At 42.5% G+C, this 19,824-nt stretch overlaps 1 protein-coding gene across 9 annotated transcripts in view; it reads left to right on the top strand.

The window, feature by feature from the left end:
* The window catches only part of TAFA5 (TAFA chemokine like family member 5), a 338,814-nt gene that overhangs the window by 65,587 nt on the left and 253,403 nt on the right, over positions 1-19,824 (top strand). The window contains exon 1 of one of the 9 annotated variants that reach the window (XM_083400125.1): positions 15,912-18,009. The exons of 5 other annotated variants lie outside the window; for them this stretch is intronic. In XM_083400125.1, coding sequence (XP_083256251.1) covers positions 17,919-18,009 — 91 coding nt within the window. In that variant the 5' untranslated portion in view covers positions 15,912-17,918. Of the gene's footprint in view, positions 1-15,911; positions 18,010-19,824 lie in introns of those variants that run through there. 3 more of the 9 variants (XM_083400128.1, XM_083400132.1, XM_083400131.1) reach the window with 3 other exon arrangements.

The raw sequence follows: 19,824 nt of genomic DNA on the forward strand, positions 1-19,824 counted from the left end.
CAGAAATATGGGGAAATGAAATGTATGTGTTGTGTGTAGGTTCTTGGTGGCACCTTTAATTCATGGAGGGGCCAGTGGATACAGCTTGAATCTCTCCTCCACCACAACCTATTCATTTCAGCCTTTGATGACTGACTACTACTAAGAGTGTGGTACAGTGGTACAATGGTTATAGTATTAGACTAAGGAGACATGGGTTCAAATTTACACTCAGCCATGTAGTTCACTGGGAGACCTTGGGCTAGTCACTGCCTCTCAGCCTAAACTACCTCACAGGGATGTTGTGCGGATAAAATGAGAAGGCAGAACCTTAGATGAAGGGTGGATTACAAACACAGTGAGAAAGGAAGTACTGTTTTGAATATATATATTATTTTTTTCTTAGCCTTTTTTCTTAGGACTGTTGCATAATGCAGAAACTTTTTTTCCTTTGGATTCCTTTGGCCCATGATATTATATTGGTTTTCAGTGCCCTGTATCTTATTAGATTTTGTATTAAGCTCTTTTTAGACATGCATTGGGAAGGATTTCAACGAATTCATTATCTAACAGCACAATCTTAACCATGTGTACTCAAAGGTAAGTCCTGTTGAATTCCCAGGGCCTTATTCCCAGGTATGTTGGATTAGAATTGCAGCCTCTGTCTGCTGGTTTTTCAGTTTAAGGCTCTCTTAAAGTTCTTAACCATATTATTTCTAGCCAAGAAGGTTGCAGTAGATACTGCCATGATTAAGATGATACACATTTGGTTGGAATTGTTTTTATTAGTATCTTCCTTATTGCTTTGGAAACACAGATGCTACAAATAAGCATGTTGGTATGGTTAACATTCTGAGTAGTTCATGTACCACAGTTATGTGCAGTTTTCATTGTGCAATCTACAGTGGTACCTCGGGTTAAGAACTTAATTCATTCTGGAGGTCCGTTCTTAACCTGAAACTGTTCTTAACCTGAAATACCACTTTAGCTAATTGGGGCCTCCCACTGCCGCCATGCCACTGCCACGTGATTTCTGTTCTCATCCTGAAGCAAAATTCTTAACCCGAGGTACTATTTCTGGGTTGGTGGCGCCTGTAACCTGAAGCATCTGTAACCCAAGGTACCACTGTATATTGATTTATTCCAACATAAAGTTTCCATTTTACTTTTGCTTTTATGTCACTTATTCACAGTATCCCCTGAAGATGATTTTTAAATATGTTATGCATATTATATAATTAGTTAATTAAAACATGCATATTCCACCCTCTTCTTGCATAAGCACCGCACAGGGCAGCTTATAACATTTAAAGTTACAATTTCATAAAGACAACAATATAAAACAAGCAACCCAGGAGACAGGAACAATAGGTGTTGACCCTCATTTTCTTCTGCTTGTAGGGTTAAGCATGATTCCTGGAAATAAGTACCACTGAAGTCAATCGATGAATGTGTTCTGGCTCAGCATGCTAGGAATCACACTGCTCACTGCTACAGGTCTAGTATGGCATCATTGTGATGCTGGAATGACAGCATACAAGTACAACACAGAGAGCACATGATAAAATATTGAGACAAGGCAGCTAGACTGTAGTCTCTGTTCAGAATGTTCCTTGTTCCACCTGACAGGAAGCAAACTGATCAGATAATACAAGAGGTTAGAATTAATCCATATTAAATGTTCAAATGGCTGTTCCAACTTTATAAACTGTAGCTGCTAATATGGAAAACAGGAACACTGTTCTGGTGCTTATATAATGTGACCACCATAGCATTTTCTTTTAATAACAATGTGTTTCTTATTATTCTTGACACTCACGCCACCTTATTGTCTCACCGGAGACACAAAGCTGTTTCTATTCAATTAATAACTAGTTGAAAGCTTGAAACGAAGTTATGAATCTTAATATTCGTTATTGGTATATGTAAACATATGGAACACAAATCTCTTTAAATGGAGTGGTTATCTACCCCTGTGCTTTTGTTCTGTTTTTTGTTTTTTTGGCTGTTGTGAAATCAAATACCGTATTTTTCGCTCTATAACATGCACTCGACCATAACACGCACATAGTTTTTAGAGGAGGAAAATCCGTAGGCATGCCACCCGTAGGCATTCCTTCCATAACACGCACAGACATTTCCCCTTACTTTTTAGGAGGAAAAAAGTGAGTGTTGTGGTGCAAAAAATACGGTATATATTATATGAAGTAATTGCCTTTAAAAGCATAGTTATCCTTTGCATAGTGTACAAACTGAATACTGGGAGGTGGCCTTCTCATTCAGCTAAAGAATACTAAAGTAAACTAATTTGTTCGAGTTCATTTGCCAAATCAGATATATTCATTTGTCAAAGCCACATGAAGCACTGCAAGTTCCCATTTCTCTAGCCATCCTGCTGTACAATCTTATATCCATTATTCTTCAAAAAGGGAAGAAAAGAATCCAGGCAACTACTGAATGGACAGATTGGCATCACTGCCTAAAAACAACATCTAGAACGGCTAATTAATCATTCAGTCTGCGCACAGTTAGGAAAACAAACAAACCATAGATATCACAAATATCCAGCATTGATTTCTTAAGGCTAACCAAGATGATCATGCCGTGATGGAGAACTGTGCAAAATATTAAAATGAACCTTAAAATGAGTTTCAGGAGAGAAATGTACAGTTCTGTTTCGGGTAGGAAGAATCAGATGCCCAAATACAGGATGGGGGACAAGATACCTTAGCAGAAAGCAATACAGGTGAAAAGGATCCAGAGGTTTTAGTAACCAGAGGCTAAACGTACATCACCAGCGCAATGCAGCATCTAAAATGGCAACTGAGTTCTGTTTTAGGTTAAGGACGGACCTCCAGAATGAATTAAGTTCTTAACTCGAGGTACCACTGTACATAATTGCAAACGTAAGAAAAGTAGTTATTAACAATAAATAAAAAATCAGAAAGTACGCAACCAAATTGAATGAGATACAAAACAAACATATAATACATGAACAGCAATAACAACAACCCTGTCCGACAAAACTCCTATTAGCAGTACCCCAGCCCAAGTAATGAATACAACTGGCAAACCAGGACTGCAGTGACAAGCTGGATACTATAGCAATTCCCTGAAGCCACAGATCTGCTCTTCTGGGGAGCGCAACCATGTCTGGAACAGGTGAACCCACTTTTTCAAGGAATTACAGTGGTGCCTCGCAAGACGAAAAGAATCCGTTCCGCAAGTCTCTTCGTCTTGCGGTTTTTTTCGTCTTGCAAAGCAAGCCCATTAGCGGATTAGTACTATTAGCGGTTTAGCGGCTATTAGCGGCTATTAAAGGCTTAAGGGATTAGCGGATTAGCTGCTGAAAGGCTATTAGCGGCTATTAAAGTCTTAAGAGATTAGCGGATTAGCTGCTAAAAGGCTATTAGCGGCTTAGATCAGCTGATAAGCGGCTTAGATCAGCTGTTCAGCGGCTTAGCGAACAGCTGTTAAGCGGCTTGGGGGCTTGGGAAAAAGGGGGGAGGGGGAAAAAAACCCCAGGAATTGCAAGGCATTTTCGTCTTGCGAAGCAAGCCCATAGCAAATTCGTCCTGCGAAGCACCTCCAAAACAGAAAACCCTTTCGTCTAGCGGGTTTTCCGTCTTGCGAGGCATTCGTCTTGCGGGGCACCACTGTACATCCCTTGACACAGAAACTATCTACCAACAGTAAATCTGATTTGCCATGATCTATAGATGTCAGTGAGAATATTCTGGAATAAGTGTGCTGTGCACCAAATACCAATTTAACTTTATTAATTTCCTTAGTGACGCCATGCATTTGTCATACCGTTCAAGCAATCTAAAGCACTTAGAAATAAACATGTCCTGCTAAGGACTGATTGTATTGCCTTTGGTGAAGCCTTTGAGATTGAAGGTTTTCCATAGCAGAATGTTTGTGCTTAAATAGATTTGCTAGTGATAGGGTGAGGTTAAGTTTATTTTTAGAATGCTGTTTGGTGTGTCTCCTCAGAATGATGTAGAATAGCATTTCCAAAATCAATTGGAAATGGATTTCCACAGTTTCACATGTTGGAATGAGAGAGGCCACCTGGGTCATTTTTAGTTCAAATGTTTCCATGGAGAAGGGTTTACCTCTTTATTTAGAAGACTCACTTACAGAGCAATACTATTCTTGCATTACATTTGGGGTTGGGAGGTAGAGGATATATGCTGCCATTATGCTGATATAATAGCTACCCTATTCCATACATGCTCAGCCTGGGAAGCGAGGGGAAAACACCCAACACGGGGGGGGGGGGGGGCAAATTATAGACGTGCCTTGGAAAAACTGCCAGTGTCCTCCAAACAGCTGTGGAATGTGATACATAAGAAGCAGTCAAGTACAACATTCCATATTTTCCTAGAGTGGACATGTGAGGGAAAGGGCATCACATGGATTTCCAGAGGCCCTTTCCCTCAGTGGCGTAGCGTGGGTTGTCAGCACCCGCGGCAAGGCAAGTAATTTGTGCCCCCCCGCTGCACTGTCCCTCCCCCAGATAGTCCCTCGCTCTCTCTCCGCACCGCACCACACCGCACGCCTGGCACACCCCCCCCCTCCACAGTGGGCGGCGACCTGGCGGCTCGGATCGGATTTGCACAGCCAGCACTGCAGTGAGAGAGAGTGAGTAAGCCAGGTAGGGGCAGAGAGCTGCGAGTGCGAGCGCGCCCCCCCAGATGTTGCGCCCGGTGCGGCCGGCCCCCCCTGCACCCCCCACGCTACACCACTGCTTTCCCTCCATGTTGCCAGACTTCCAATAAAGGGAGGCCAATCACTGAAAAAAAGACTGATCTTGGTCAATGGCAATCTAAACTCAAGAACCCAGGGATGGTGAGCTCTTCATCAGTTGCTGGACTATAAATGCCATCATCCCTGACTATTGGTCGTGCTGGTTACGATCAGTTGGAGCTGGGAGTTCCAAAAGATCTGCAGAGCCATACATTCTCTACTCCAGCCTTACTGATGGGGCACAGATTGGGGTATGATAAACATAGCTAAATTTTTCAGCAACCTTTCTTATTAATCTCTCTCTGTCCCTCTCTCTCTCCCTCTCTCTCTCTGTGCCCACTGCTCAGGAAATTTTCATAAGTTCAGGTTCAGTTTCCTTTGGATGAGAATTGGGAACTTCCTTTTATTTATTTATTTTATTTTTTTAAATGTATTTTTTATTAAATATTTTCTTAGTTTACAAAAGTATGTCCAATGTCTCTCTCTCTTTTTCAAGGAACATTTTTTTACAGACCAGTTTCATTTGTTGAGACATTAGGAAGAAAAGGGGTAAAGAGGTGGAGGGGGGAAAGGTGAGGGGGGTGGGGTCAGGTGGCGATGTTTCCATTTTACGTAATATATGTGGGGTTTTGTGTCAGTATCGCTTGTGCAGGTTCTCTGCTATTCACTTGTGTTCCTTTGGTGGTGAGAGAGGTTGGGGTTGGCCTAGGGTGTGGTTGTTCGTTTCTGATTGGCTGTGGGGATCTTTGTTTTCATGTGTGAGTGAGGTGGGTGGGTGTTTTGGATCAGGTTAGCCATATTGATTTGTATGCTGTTGGTGGATTTTTGTCATTGTCTTCTTGGGCTGTGTATGTGATAAAGGGGAGCCATACCGGGGTGAAGGCATCTTCTTCTGTTTGTCCCCATGTCAGTTTCAGTTTATTGGTTAATTTTTCTAGTAAGGCTGTTTTCCATACTATTTGGTACCATTGGTCCATGCTTACTCCTGAAGGGTCTCTCCAGTGTCTGGCTATGATGCTTCTGGCTGCTGGGTTATTTGTGGTGTAAATGGGCATTATTGTCTTGGAGGATGTTTAGTAGGGCCAATTCTGGGGTGATTTCTAATACTTGCTTAGTTATTTTACATATTTCTTGTATGGCTGTTGTCCAGAATAGTTGGATTTGGGGGCACTCCCACCACATGTAAATGTTGTGTTAGGGAGGGACACTGGTTTGCAACATTTGCCCAATGGCATTGCACCTAGTGCTTTTACGTACAGATTCTCACCTTCCTAAATTCGAGGTTGTGGAATTAGTTTAAGGAGAGCTAGCCTTTCTTATTTTTTAGAACCAGGTTAGTTGGTATGTCACCCGCATCTTTGACTCCTATGGCTAGAATAATTCTTCTGGGTTTTCAAATTCTAATACGTTTTTATGAAGGGTGTTCTATAAATGTCTCAAATAAAATAAATGTGCATCAGAAGTGCTACATGAGAAGAATGTCGCATTTTTGTTTTGTGTGTTTGTGTTTGTTTGTGTGCACACATGCACACACAGATTTCAGTGGGCAAATGGTGCAGTAGAAACTGTCAACAGCCTCTTTCTCTTTTCACCTTCTCACTAAAGCTTCTGATAGACTTCCTTGGTTACTTATGTTTTGAAATATAATGTGCAAGATGATCTCAAAATACAGTGGCACCCCCTCCTCCATGATGGGCTCCTAACTTTGTGCAGTTGTTCTGCTTTTAATTTGTAAGTTGTCTTTTGAATCCATTTTAGGTTGAAAAGTCTACTGGCCTCAATGCAGAAATGTTTCTTAACATTATTAATTTCAGTTATTTAGGACACTCTTAATTATGGTAATTATAGCTTGTTCTTCTGTTATGCCGGTGGATAGTTTCCAGGCACATATTCACATGTCTATGGCCAACATCAGAATTCAGCTTAACTCTCGCTCCTTAAAAGCTTGGGTATATGTGGCAGTTGTAAGAAGCACTTTAACAAATAAGTTACAGAAATCAAGCTCTGTTGTCCTCCTGCGACGATCGTGCCAGTCATTTTGCTAAGCAATTTTTAATCCACCTGCACCGTAAACAACTCCTCTATTCCAAAGGGGGAAACAATGTGTGGAGGAAAGACTTTTGTAGTATGAATAAAACAAAACACACACACACACAAACATTCAATGGAAAAATGTACCTTCTGGGATATCGCTTCTTATCTTCAAAGAAAGCTATTTAACATTTTAGGTCAGGCTCCTTGAATGTGCTATATTCATTCACATAGCTATAGATGGTAATATAAACAGAATATTAATGCATTTGAAAAAGCCATTTACAAAACTCGGCACACCTCTCCACAAAAAACCCCCCTCAATGTTCTGTTAACCAGCCTATCGGGAAAGAAAACAGTCAGAAATGGATGCAAATAAAACCTGAATATTTTTAGTACAAATGTAAACTATTCGGGGGAGGGGGTGGAGTTACTATCAGCCATAATTTCAGTTTGTACACATGCCTTTGTATTCTGAGATCATACTGCACATTATATTTGAAAGTATAAGTAACCATCAGATGCCTTAGTGAGAAGGTGAAAAGAGTTTCTTATTGCAAGGTAAATTGCTGTAATTTCTCATAGTCAGAGGGTCAGGAGCTCAGATACTGATCTCATCCACTTACTCAGATAGGACAACGTTATTGATAAACACCTTGGTACTTGCGGTGTCTGCTGAGAATTGATGCCAGTCCTCCATGCTTACATCAACAGAACAGCCTCTTTCTTGCTAATCTCCTCGCTAACCTTTATACCTCAAGCAATACTCTTCAATATCAAATTAATCACAGTTTTGCCAATACCATCTGATACTTCAATTTACTACCTGACATTTTCTTTTATTCTAGAAAGGCAGACTCTGAACAAAATAAAAGTAAGTTTCCATTTAAGTGAGGCTTGCATAACTTCAATGGCAAATTAAAAATGAACAGTCATTGTTCTGACCTGCTAAGCATATTGTGAAACAAAAGAAGAACCCATATCTCCTAAACTCTCAAAGTTCCACTTTGAGTCCTATGAAATTTCCTCCCGGGTTCATAATAATAATTATAAGCAAGCAGGTCATAGGGTAGATTAAAGGTAAAGGGACCCCTGACCATCAGGTCCCGTCGTGGCCGACTCTGGGGTCTTGCTTTATTGGCCGAGGGAGCTGGCGTACAGCTTCCAGGTCATGTGGCCAGCATGACTAAGCCGCTTCTGGTGAACCAGAGCAGCACACGGAAATGCCATTAACCTTCCCGCCAGAGCAGTACCTATTTATCTACCTGCACTTTGACATGCTTTCGAACTGCTAGGTTGGCAGGAGCAGGGACCCCAAAAGAGAGAAATTCACCAAATCCTTTTATGCAAACCACCAGTCTCAGTATGGAGGCTACTGTCATTGCCTGGCTGCGATTAACTGAGATTGTGCAATGACAGCACTTGCCAGTTGTAACTATTTTTCTTTTTTTTAAGACAGTGAGAATCAAATGTATGCATACTGTTCTGGTCCACTGCTGTATTTCTGCCTTAACCAGGAAGAGTGGTAAACACTGACTCTGTGAAATGTTTCAGTCCTGTATTTTCCCATGTGTTGTTGCCCTGTGTCTTCTGATGTGTCAGACCCACAACAGGGCACTTGGTTCTGTTATGTTTTCATTTCCTTGTGCATTTTCAAGAGAGATTCTGATTGAATCATGTATTCAGGATATAATAGCAATTTTGAAATAGATAACTCCCAGGAGTTAGGCTATGTTAGGTTGCCTGAGGTGTTTTTGGATGGGTTAAGAACTACACAGAGCCTTGACGTATACTCACAATTTTGTGCTGTGAATTTAAATTTCACAAAACCTGTTCAAGATCTCCCAGTGTTCCATTATTTCAGGATCATTGACACAACAGGTCAACTGGTGGTGTAAAACGAGTTTGTACTCAGGAGGTTTATCTTATGGACCAAATGGAGACCTTGTGCCACAAGAAAATGGAATTATGAAAATAAATCAAAAGGGATTGTTGGTCTTTGTATAAAATTCAATAATAAAAGCCGTGGACAGTGATTTGAATTGCCCTTAAGTATCTAAAAATAAAAATTGGTGAATTGCATCAAAACTCGAATACAGAATACCTCTAGGTGGAAGGAACCTACAGCAAGTACAGTGGTACCTCAGGTTACAGACACTTCAGGTTACAGATTCCTCTAATCCAGAAATATTACCTCGGGTTAAGAACTTTGCTTCAGGATAAGAACAGAAATTGTGCTCTGGCGGCACGGCAGCAGCAGGAGGCCCATTAGCTAAAGTGGTGCTTCAGGTTAAGAACAGTTTCAGGTTAAGAGCGGACCTCCGGAACGAATTAAGTACTTTACCTGAGGTACCACTGTATTTGGTTTACTGAAATCTGATTGATCTGATTTGAACTTCCCCTCAAAAATAAAGTGGGAGGGATTAGGGACACTAAATCTTTCAACCTCAGAAACAGATGCCCACACCTCCCATTTTAGCCATGCCATTAGTTTAAAAGGAATCCTTTTAGAAAACTAGAAACTTCATTGAAGCCCAAATTCTAGGGGTCATATAATTATGTGTATGTATATATATGTGTGTGTGGGACGCGGGTGGCGCTGTGGGTAAAACTTCAGCGCCTAGGACTTGCCGATAGCATGGTCGGCGGTTCGAATCCCCGCGGCGGGGTGCGCTCCCATCGTTCGGTCCCAGTGCCTGCCAACCTAGCAGTTTGAAAGCAGCCCCGGGTGCAAGTAGATAAATAGGGACCGCTTACCAGCGGGAAGGTAAACGGCGTTTCCGTGTGCGGCTCTGGCTCGCCAGATGCAGCTTGTCACGCTGGCCACGTGACCCGGAAGTGTCTTCGGAGAGCGCCGGCTCCTGGCCTATAGAGTGAGATGAGCGCACAACCCTAGAGTCTGTCAAGACTGGCCCGTACGGGCAGGGGTACCTTTACCTATATATATATGTGTGTGTGTGTGTGTCAAGTATGAGTTGAGTTATCATAATATGAAGTCTTGGGGTGTGTGTTTTTTTCCCCCTTAAAAAAAATCAGGGCTGACTAGTTATTGGCAACTATGTGCACTTGCTTAGAAATTGATTGCTTTTGGGATAGTTTTCACTAGTGCTTTAATTCAGGGATTACCGAGCAGTGAGTTTCTCCTTTGACCTTCTCCAGTTGTAGCAACTCTGAGACAAATCTTTGTTATTGTAGCTGAAAAGTAGATAAGAATCAGGATGTCTTGCAATAAATTGACATAAGTAAAACTTACAGGATGGAGCCGAATTTAGTCTTGCTTAGAGAAGACCAGTTGAAATTATTGTGTCTGTTCTGTGCATGACTAAATCCTGATTCAACTCACAGCAGCAAAAATAAGAACGGGAATGTAAGTTCAAGAAATGGAACACACAGCTAGAAAAGTTGCTAGCTAACTTTAAGAATGTGCTGTTGTAGAATATGTCATATGTCTCTATATCTACTATACTATCTTTGCAAATTGAAGCTTAATTGTATTATACCATCCTATTTGAACATGACTGGCATTTTGAAACATTCATTTCTTTTAAAACATTCTAACCATTTATTAAAAGAATATTCTAACCTGGCATATCAAAGGGATTTATTTCTAAGTAATATGGAGAGCTTAGATAATGTGTTTGCAGTTATATTTTTCTGAACTTCAAAATCTTAGATTTCAGGGAGATGAATGTATATATTAAGTCGTACTGTTAATACTATATTGTGAGAAACGAAAGGTGGCAAATTTAGCAAAGTGGTCTTATGTGACAATGCACTAACTGGGGCTTTTATTGCAAGTGATGTCTGCAATTACAGAATGGTGGTGCACATGCAACATAGAGGGGGAAAAATATGTATTGGAGGGTCAGAAGAAGAGAGAAGGTAATGATTCCTAATCTTCATATTACTCTACAAGAAGAGAGTTCTTAAGAGCATTAAAATAATTCCTTAGAGCACAGAGGACTGAAATGATCCCTAGATTATCTGCTGGTAATCCATTTCATCCTCTTGGACAGAAGAAGCTGTAATTCACCGTAATGCCTAGTCAATGAAACTTTGGGTTTTATTCATAAAAAGAACAACCCAAAGCTTCTAAACTATATTCCATATAGCTTGCTTGTAAACTTTAGCACATTGCAATTCAGAATTGCGCGTGCAGTTACTAAAGTACTTGAAGTATAGTTGCTTTTTTTGTTTGCATTGTGGAAAGGAAGATCTTTGCATTACAATTCTGTTTCATCAGACTGATGGATTAGAACAGCATGCTTATATTGAAATAATTTTCAAAAAATAATTTTCAATTCACATGGTCAGGATTTTATCTGTGTTATGCATCCTTTTTATCAAACAATATCATCTCTTAAAGATGTGAGGTCTCCATCTATTCTGTTTACATAATGTGAATACGCTTTTGGTTATTTGGCTGGCAATGGCTTGTGTTTTTTCATAGAAATACAAAGAGCTGCCTGTTCATTTCCTTCTGCGTCACCCAATGTGTCCATAATATTAGATCACTGTATGGCTGTAATGATGTCACAAACTGCAGAACCTGGCCTCCATACATGCATTAGTTTCCTCCTACAATTTCTTGAAAATAGCAGGAAGAACTTTCTCATACCCTGATCTGCTGCCATCCAATAGTCTCAGCAGACGAGACTACTGCACAGCATGGTGTAGTGGTTAAGAGCGGTGGACTCGTAATCTGGTGAACTGGGTTCGCTTCCCCACTCCTCCACATGCAGCTGCTGGGTGACCTTGGGCTAGTCACACTTCTCTGAAGTTTCTAAGCCTTACTCACCTCACAGAGTGTTTGTTGTGGGAGAGGAAGGGAAAGGAGATTGTTAGCAGCTTTGAGACTCCTTAAGGGAAGTGAAAGGCGGGGCATCAAGTCCACTCTTCTTCTTCTCATTTATTATCAAGGCAAAACATTTTGCCTGGTATGGACTTCCAAGCAGAATTGGCCTAAATATTATATATATATATATATATAGAGAGAGAGAGAGAGAGAGAGAGAGGGAGAGAGAGAGAGAGCCAAATGATCACTGCCAGTCAGCAAATGTTTCTGAACAGAATCGGAATTTAGATGTTTGCTTTGGAATTTCACATTTACATTATTGCCTGAAACTACTATATACTTTGTAAATGACTTGGCTGGGCACCCACCACCACCACCACCCTTCTGACCTGCACCCTCTCATCATAGCAGAGGTTTATTGCCACTTTGTAGAGCCTGAAACAAGAAGGTTTGAAATGTAGTTGGTACGAAGTATGGCTAATTTGGTGACCGGACTGGGTGCACAGCTGTAGCTGACAATCTAGCATTCAGATGCATTGAGCAGGCATTCTTAGTTGACCTAAATCCACATTAGTGCTGCACTGAAAACCTCTGATGGGTTCATGCACTACATCACCCAGCCATAAGGGAATGGCAGGTGTTACATTGAGGATAAAATACTTGTAATGGAGATAGTTGATGTAAATGCATATTGTCCCCCCATCCACCCTTTTTTCCTACATGGTTTTGGCTTTGTTATGCTGACTGCCTTCTAGGTCCTTATGGCTTCAGTTTTGTTTATGCATGGCTGTTTCTGGAGACTCCTGTCTTCAATTCTGACTTTTTTCCCCAGAGGACGTGATTAATGATGAATGCTTCTGCACTCCTGCGATTATTACTTAACTCTATTTAAGGAGATGTCAGCATGTTAGACAGATATATTCCAGATCATAGCTGTCAATGTTTTCCCTTTTTTAAGGGAAATTCCCTTATTCCGAATAGGATTCCTCACAAGAAAAGGGAAAAGTTGACAACTATGTTCCAGATCGACAAGGAAGTGATGTTGGAAAGTATGTATGTGCATTGCAGATCTTTTATTGCTTGTAACGTAGATCACACAACAGATTTATATATAGTTATGAATGAGTTAATTTTGCTCACAAAATAATGAAACTTAAATCACACGACCAAAATTGGGCAGAAATGCATGTTCTTAATTTAGTATGTGACAGAGAATCATCCTACTAAAACGGTAGACAGACATTTTTTCCCCTTATTGTTACTTTTACAAATCTATGTAAGTAAAAACTATCTATAGCTATACAAAAATCCAGATGGAGCACAGAGTACCATACCCCCAAAGGGGGTTTGTCTATGTCTATTCAGAAGTTAGTTTTATTGAACTCTCTGGGGCTAACTCCCAGATTAAGCAGGGTTTCAATTGCAGCCTGAATTCCCTGCTGATGACTTATGTTTCTGATAATAGGATTGGATATCCCACCTGCACATGATAGCTGATTCATTTGTTACAACTGATGTAATTCTGGTGCTATTAAAGTAATGCAGAATAAAATATTCTGTTCTTAATTTCCTTTTGTGTGTGGTTCCTCTGGTCAAGAGAAATTTTGCCCTGACACCATCATGGCCATTACTGCATAATCGGGGGTTGCAACTGATCATATTGATTTTTCTAGTAAGAATAACAGAAATCTCTGAATAATTTTACCTATTTAAAAATAAATAAACTGTGTACAATGACAATATTAAGAAGGATATAGGCTAGATCTGACAGTTATGTGACTATATTAAATACAGTGGTACCTCGGTTTAATCCGTTCTGGAAGTCTGTTCTTAAACCGAAACCATTCTTAAACCAAAGCGTGCTTTCCCTAATGAGGCCTCCCGCTGCCGGTGCCCTTCCACCATTCGGTTTCCATTCTTAGACCAAGGTAAAGTTCGCAAACCAGGACACTACTTCCGGTTTTGCAGAGTTCGTAAACCGAATCGTTCGTAAACAGTGCTGTTCTGAACCGAGGTACCACTGTATGTCATTTATGCAGTGATGTTAGAAGAGACCTGATGAGCAATCTAGGACAGCCCATTTGTACCAGTCGAGGTCCCTGTATCTAGACTGAACCAGTTCAGTTCAATTTTCTTCTTCTTTAATCTGTTTTTTGGTTAAGAAGCAATATTTGATAGACAGGCTAAAGCTGTTTCTTTCAACTTTGGCAGTGTTCCTCAGGACAGAGAAGAGGAAGTTATGGTCATTTCTTTCATATGCTTAAAAATTGCTACGGCACCTTTCCTTCATACCTGTCCTTCATCTAATAAGGTTTCTGCTGCACTATTTTTATATTGCATGTTACAGATTTTTCTTACTATCGCTCTCATGTTTCCTCCAACAACCAACTGAGGTTGGAACTAGAAAAACAGTATGTGACTTAAGTTCACCTCTGAGAAGCTCTGTGTGTATCAACTTATTCAGTTGTATAAGAACTATGTTTTAATTTTGATTTTTCATCCTTTCATACTATACCTCAAATTGGCTTTGAATAAATAGTTAACTCTTTGTTTGATTTTGTCAGATTTCAAGGTTTCTAAGTATTCACGTTTTTCACTGTTTTCTGGGGTTTGTGCTTCATTCAGTGATTAGCAATGGGGCAGTTACAAAAATTAAATAAAAATATTGTAATCTACTCTGCCCTCCTCTTCCCCCTTCACAGAACACCTGGTTTTTAAAATTATTGATTCTACCCTATTCCTTAGGTTAGCTAATACATTCTTAGGGTGTTTCTTCACAATGTGGGGGTGGAAGCAAAGGCTATGAGACGAGCTTGATGTAGCAGTTCTGTTCTTGGCTAACCTTGAGGAAGCTGGAGCAGTTATTATGTTTTGTTTTTGGAGGAATTGCTTCGATAAAACAACAACAAAAGTTGAACCATTCTGACCAGGAAAAATTCTGTGCCAACTAGAAATCTGTTCCATCAACACCAAAGCTACTGATTTATAGGGTCTGTACAAATTAGACAGACGTGGAGGTTGCTTGAGACACTATTTGAGTGCCCTGCATCAACTTCACACTTCAGCTACATGTCTACGCCACAAGCACATCGATTTTATGGGAGCATGGTTCACCTGCCATGGCTCACCTGTTGAATTCTGCTAGCGATCCCAATCTTCTTTCACTGCATCACAGCCAGAAACTTTTAAACTAGAGTAAATCTGTGGTGAAGATTTGTCCAGAGTATCATAAGCAACCAGCCTTCCACTCAGATCCTACATATTCAGAAGAACATCCATTCTGTTAAGCAAAAATGGACTTTCAAATAAGTTGTATAGGATTCCAGCCTTAAACACGATGCATACCTACATAAGTTCAGTGGGTTCAGTGGGGCTCTCTTTGTATGTTTTTGCAACAATGAAGAAACTATATACTCTTTTTCTAGCCTCGAAATGCAATCCACATTTTCTGACTCTTTCTGCACCAAAAACTGCTCTGCAGTCTTGCTGGGCATAGCGGCACCCACTGAAATAAGATCTTAACTATATCTAAAGAGACTGAATACTGACTGCGTGGATACCATTGAACCTTCATTTACTGTTTGTTGTAGGGATGGTACTAGTACTGGGCAAGCACTAAGTCTATTTTGGAAGATGGGTCAAGAGTACATAAAAAAAAAATGTGCATGTATGCATATAAAATAACAGAACACAATGATTTTTTTGCAATATTTGCTTAGGCAATGGAATTGACGAAAATGGTTAGGCAAGTCCCATTAATTTCAATGAAGTAAGCCCTATTGATTTTAGTGACACTTGCTGCCAGGTAGATAGCTTGCAGTGTAAGAAATTATGATAAGGAGATGCAATGCCAATAGTAACACCCCCGGGGAGCCGCTGGATGTCAATAGGTAGTTATCAGAAACAGGTGGTATGCCTTGAGAGGGGAACTACCAGCAAGCTGCAGATGGCACAGGGACATTATCGGCGGAAAAGAAAAGTAATGGAAGTGTGATCTGCAGAGAAGTAAACGAAAGCGAGTGCTAAATAGCAAAAAGCAGCCTGCGCTTCGCATGCCTCTAAGCTGCTCTTCTGTATTTCCCGCACCGTTCCATGTGGCCCATGTTGCTTCCGAAATGGTCCTTCTTCCCCGTGGCATCACTTACATCACACTTCTCAGCACACAGCAAGCGCACTGTCTGGGATCTCTCGTCGGTCCCTCTGGTACTGTAAATCACACCGCCGCCTCCTCTCCCTACGCCCGTGCGCCCCTGCAGCTTACTTGCCTTTCTGTAAATCGCTACAACCTACTGACATTCAAGCGGCTCCGCTGGCATTCTGCTGGGTGGCTGAGCAGAAGCCTCCAATCTGTCACTCTGATTTTAATAAATATCACCCACATCAAAGCCCGCATTTCGAGGCGGGGTGGGAAAGGTAGCTCTGGCATTCCGAGAGGCTGCTGCCCGGCTCTGGCCACCTTTCCTCCTCTGCTCCTGCCTTGCGCTTTGGTGTCTCCCTCTCCACCCCTTTCCTGCCGCCAAGCTTCCAGCGGCGCAGTTCCAGCTCGGCGCTGCCAGACTGCCTACCTCCCCGCTTCGCTTGTTTGTCGTAGGGAGCTGCCTGTCGGAGCCCGAGCAGCTTGCCGGAGGGGGTTCGCTTGCGCCCAGCGCGCACGCTCGCCTCTCGGGCATGCTCCTTAACAAGCGAGCGAGCCCAGCCTGCTGGGGACCGAGGCGCCGCGAAAGTTGCTCCATGGCGCTAGGAGTCTTGCAATAAGACGCGGCTGGGGGAGAGCGCGCCCAAGGCGCTGCTTTCGCCGCCATCCAACGAACGCGCGCAGCCGGCCAGCCTTCCTGCCTCTCCGCGCTACGAAGGGGGGCAGTGGGGGGGGGGAGAGAGAAGCAGCAGCCCCGAGGGAGGCTGGGTCCCTGGAGTCCGTGCAGAATTGGCTCCGCCGCCTTGGCAGACGAGGAGGCACTTCGGAGCCCGAGCTGCCTTCGTCAGCCTGCAGCCGAGAAGGGAAGATTGCAGCCCCAGCGACACCCACCAGCACCCGCCAGAAGAGGAGAAGGGGAAAGCTCCGGGGGAAGCCAAGGCGGCCGTCCCCGCCCTGTGCCAGCGCACCTCGAGCAAAGCCTCACCAAAAACCCCTCGCTGCCTGCAGCCAGCGAGCTTTCGCGAGCGGGGCTGGGGCTCCCTGCAGAAGCTACCTTCCTCCCGCCACCAGGACCGAGGAGCAGCCGCGTCTCTCCGCCCGATCCCTCCCGCAGCAGCGGCGGCGTCGCAGCCTGGGCACCGATTTCCGTGGAGAGGGGGGGGGGCAACGCTGCGATGGAGGTGTCAACCTGTGGGCTGCTGCTGCTGCGACCCCTCTCCTAAAACGCTTGCCCGTTTGCCCCAAGACGTTCTGCGGGTGCCGCGGCGGAGGGTGCTCGGGTGCGCGCGTGTGTGCGCGGTGGAGAAGGCGAGGCGAAGGCGCACGGGGCGCGCGAGGGAAGAAGAGCGAGCCAGCCTTTCCCCGGCCACGTTGGGAGGCGACGGGAAGGTGGCGGCGAGCAGAGGGGAGGCGGGAAGTCCCCGCGCCCTTCCCGGCTTCGCGCAGCAGCAAGCGCGCAAGAGATGCCCCAGCCGCCGCCAGCTGGCACCTGCGCTGCCCTGCGATGAAAGGATTAATTGAGTTGCTTTGAACCGCGGAGGGGAAGCGGCCGGCTCTGGGGACCGAGCAAGGGAAGCCGTCGGAGGGAAGTTGGACAGCGAGGCAGCCTCCTTTGCACCCTCCCTCCTTCGCAGCCCATCCTTCCCCTCTTCTTCTTTTTTTACAGGGTCGTGCCAAGCGAACCCAGCGAGCGGCATCTGCAGGAGCTTCGTGCCCACAGGGCAGCATCAGCGCTGAGAGGACCGGCTTGTCTCCCGCATTGCTCTCCCTGCTGAACCGAAGCCGTCGCTGAGCAGCAGCAGCAGCAGCGAAAAAACAAGCTCATCAGAGCAGGGGGAGCGATTGCGCAATTCTGCCCAGATTGTCTTCCCTCCCCTTCCTCTCAACTCCCCCCCCCCCACTCCACCCCAACCCCCAATGCTGCTCAACTCCCGAGGAAACAGAAAGCTGATTCATGGAGCCCAGACCCAGCTTCCTCTGTGCTGCTCTCCTTTTGAAGATCAGGATGCTTGCTCCTGCTGCTTGAGACTTTGTGTTAACCCCCTTGCTCTCCCCTCCCCCAAGCCGAGGGGAGCGAGGGGGAGGAAAAAGGCTCCCTGCGATCTCTAGCCTTTTCTCTGTTTTGGAAGTGTGGTTACTGGCTGGCTCAAACCTGGGAAACATTGATGCATCGCTCTGGAAATTCATTGTGTGACTTTCTGGGTATTTGCTGAGTTCCAACCCGAGATGCAGCTCTTGAAAGCTTTATGGGCAATAGCAGGAGCAGCTATCTGCTGTTTTCTTATATTTGTCATCCACTCCCAGTTCCTTAAAGAAGGTAATTATATCTGCATGCCTGCATACACGGGTGTTTCCCCCCCCCTTCCTGCTTCCGAATGCTGAGATATTCCTTATTTCTTTCCATTTATTTGCAGTGTGTCCTAGTTCCACAGATCTCTCTTATCTAGTACATTGGTGCGTTATTACCAAAACAGGATTTTTTTTTCTTTTTTAACTTTATTTTATATGCAAGGAAGACACAGGCTTTATATTCCTGCTGAGTGCATTCTATGTGGGCAGTGTTGAAATCTCTAGCCTTAGTTCATACATTTATAAGCTGAAAACTGTTGTTTTCTTCTTGGTGAATGACCTGCTCTGCTGCTATTTAGAACTTGAAATAACACTAAGCCACTGGTAAGTGTATCAATACACTATAAATCCCAATAAGTAAAAATATGTATCATTCATATATATATATATATATATATATATATATATACTCACCAGTCATCCTCTTCTTTTTCTTCTTTTTTTAAAAAAGCAAATTCAATACATTTTCAATAGATGGCACTAAAGTTCTATGATCAGGGCAAGGAAGAGCAGAGCTTGGGCAGGAGGCTCATTCTTCCATCCTCCTTTTCTAAGAGTGGAAGAGGCCTTTCAGCCTGATTTTTAGGGGTCTTTTTTCATTAAGTGTTCAAATAAATTTTGTCTCAGAACAAGCAAACAAATAAGCGATACAGCCAAAGCAAAGCAAATGTAATGATTAAATTTCAAGTGGGGGGAAAAAAGAAGAAGAATCTGATGCATTTCGTAGTTGAACATAAGATTGTTATTATTATTATTTTTTCTTAAGCCTTTCAGGGGTTTTTTTGCCACCTTGCTGAGAATATTAGTGGTTAGTCCTTCGAGAAGCTTGATTCAATTAATTGAATCCTTTGCAAGCCACTGCCCAAGGTGAAAGTTTAGCATGTTGTTGAATGAATATGTGTGTGTTCAGGTGTGAGAAAAGGTGTAGCTATTTTTTTTTTTTAAAAAAAAAAAGAAATGCAGCAAAGGTTTATAGTAGGTTTTTTGCTACCGGTAGATTAAATGCAGATGGTAAGTTAGTTGCACTAAGGTCCCATTGAAATCAATGGAGAAAATGAGTCGTGGTTTAAGTCAGGTCGCATTGATTTCAGTGGGAATGAAGTGTAACTAACTTCATCTGGATCTCACCTAATGCTAGCAAAAAAAGAAAAAGAAAAAAAAAGAATAAGTGTTCAGATGTCTCAGGATCCATATTTATTAAAAGTAATCACTTAGTATGATATTGGCTATTGGAAATATGCAAGAACTTTCAGTGCATCATTGGCAAAGTGCTCTCCCCAATTGGCCACTGTAGTCTTTATATATGTCAGTTGCTCATGAACTTTAAATATGTAAGTCATCTAGCAAAAATACTGTTATGTATCTATAAGTATTTAGCAATATTTATTTTTTAAAAAATCCCCTTTGTGCACCGGATACATGGAATGCCTTACTTGTGTTTCCTAGGAGCTCAGTGATTTTAAGATTGTTGTTAATAATAATACTGCTAACAATAACACAGTGTGGAAACATTCTTGGTGACTTTCCAGTTTTAAGAATTGTATATAAGTAGATATATTAACATCAGGAAAAATATGTTTATCCCCCTAATAAGAATTTTCAAATTTATAGACTTCCCTAATGCATCCAGGAAGTAGTCCTCTTAAAACACTATAGGGATTAGCAATCTGGTTTTACAAGAAGAGGAATTACATCTCAGCTGTTTACTTTTTTTTGAGAACAAGAGAATAATGCCTATCCATTTATTATTTTATGTCTAGAGTGTGGCTACTCTGGAAGTTGG

Source organism: Podarcis tiliguerta (genome assembly GCF_965153285.1).
Source record: "Podarcis tiliguerta genome assembly, chromosome: 10".
Classification (NCBI taxonomy): domain Eukaryota; kingdom Metazoa; phylum Chordata; class Lepidosauria; order Squamata; family Lacertidae; genus Podarcis; species Podarcis tiliguerta.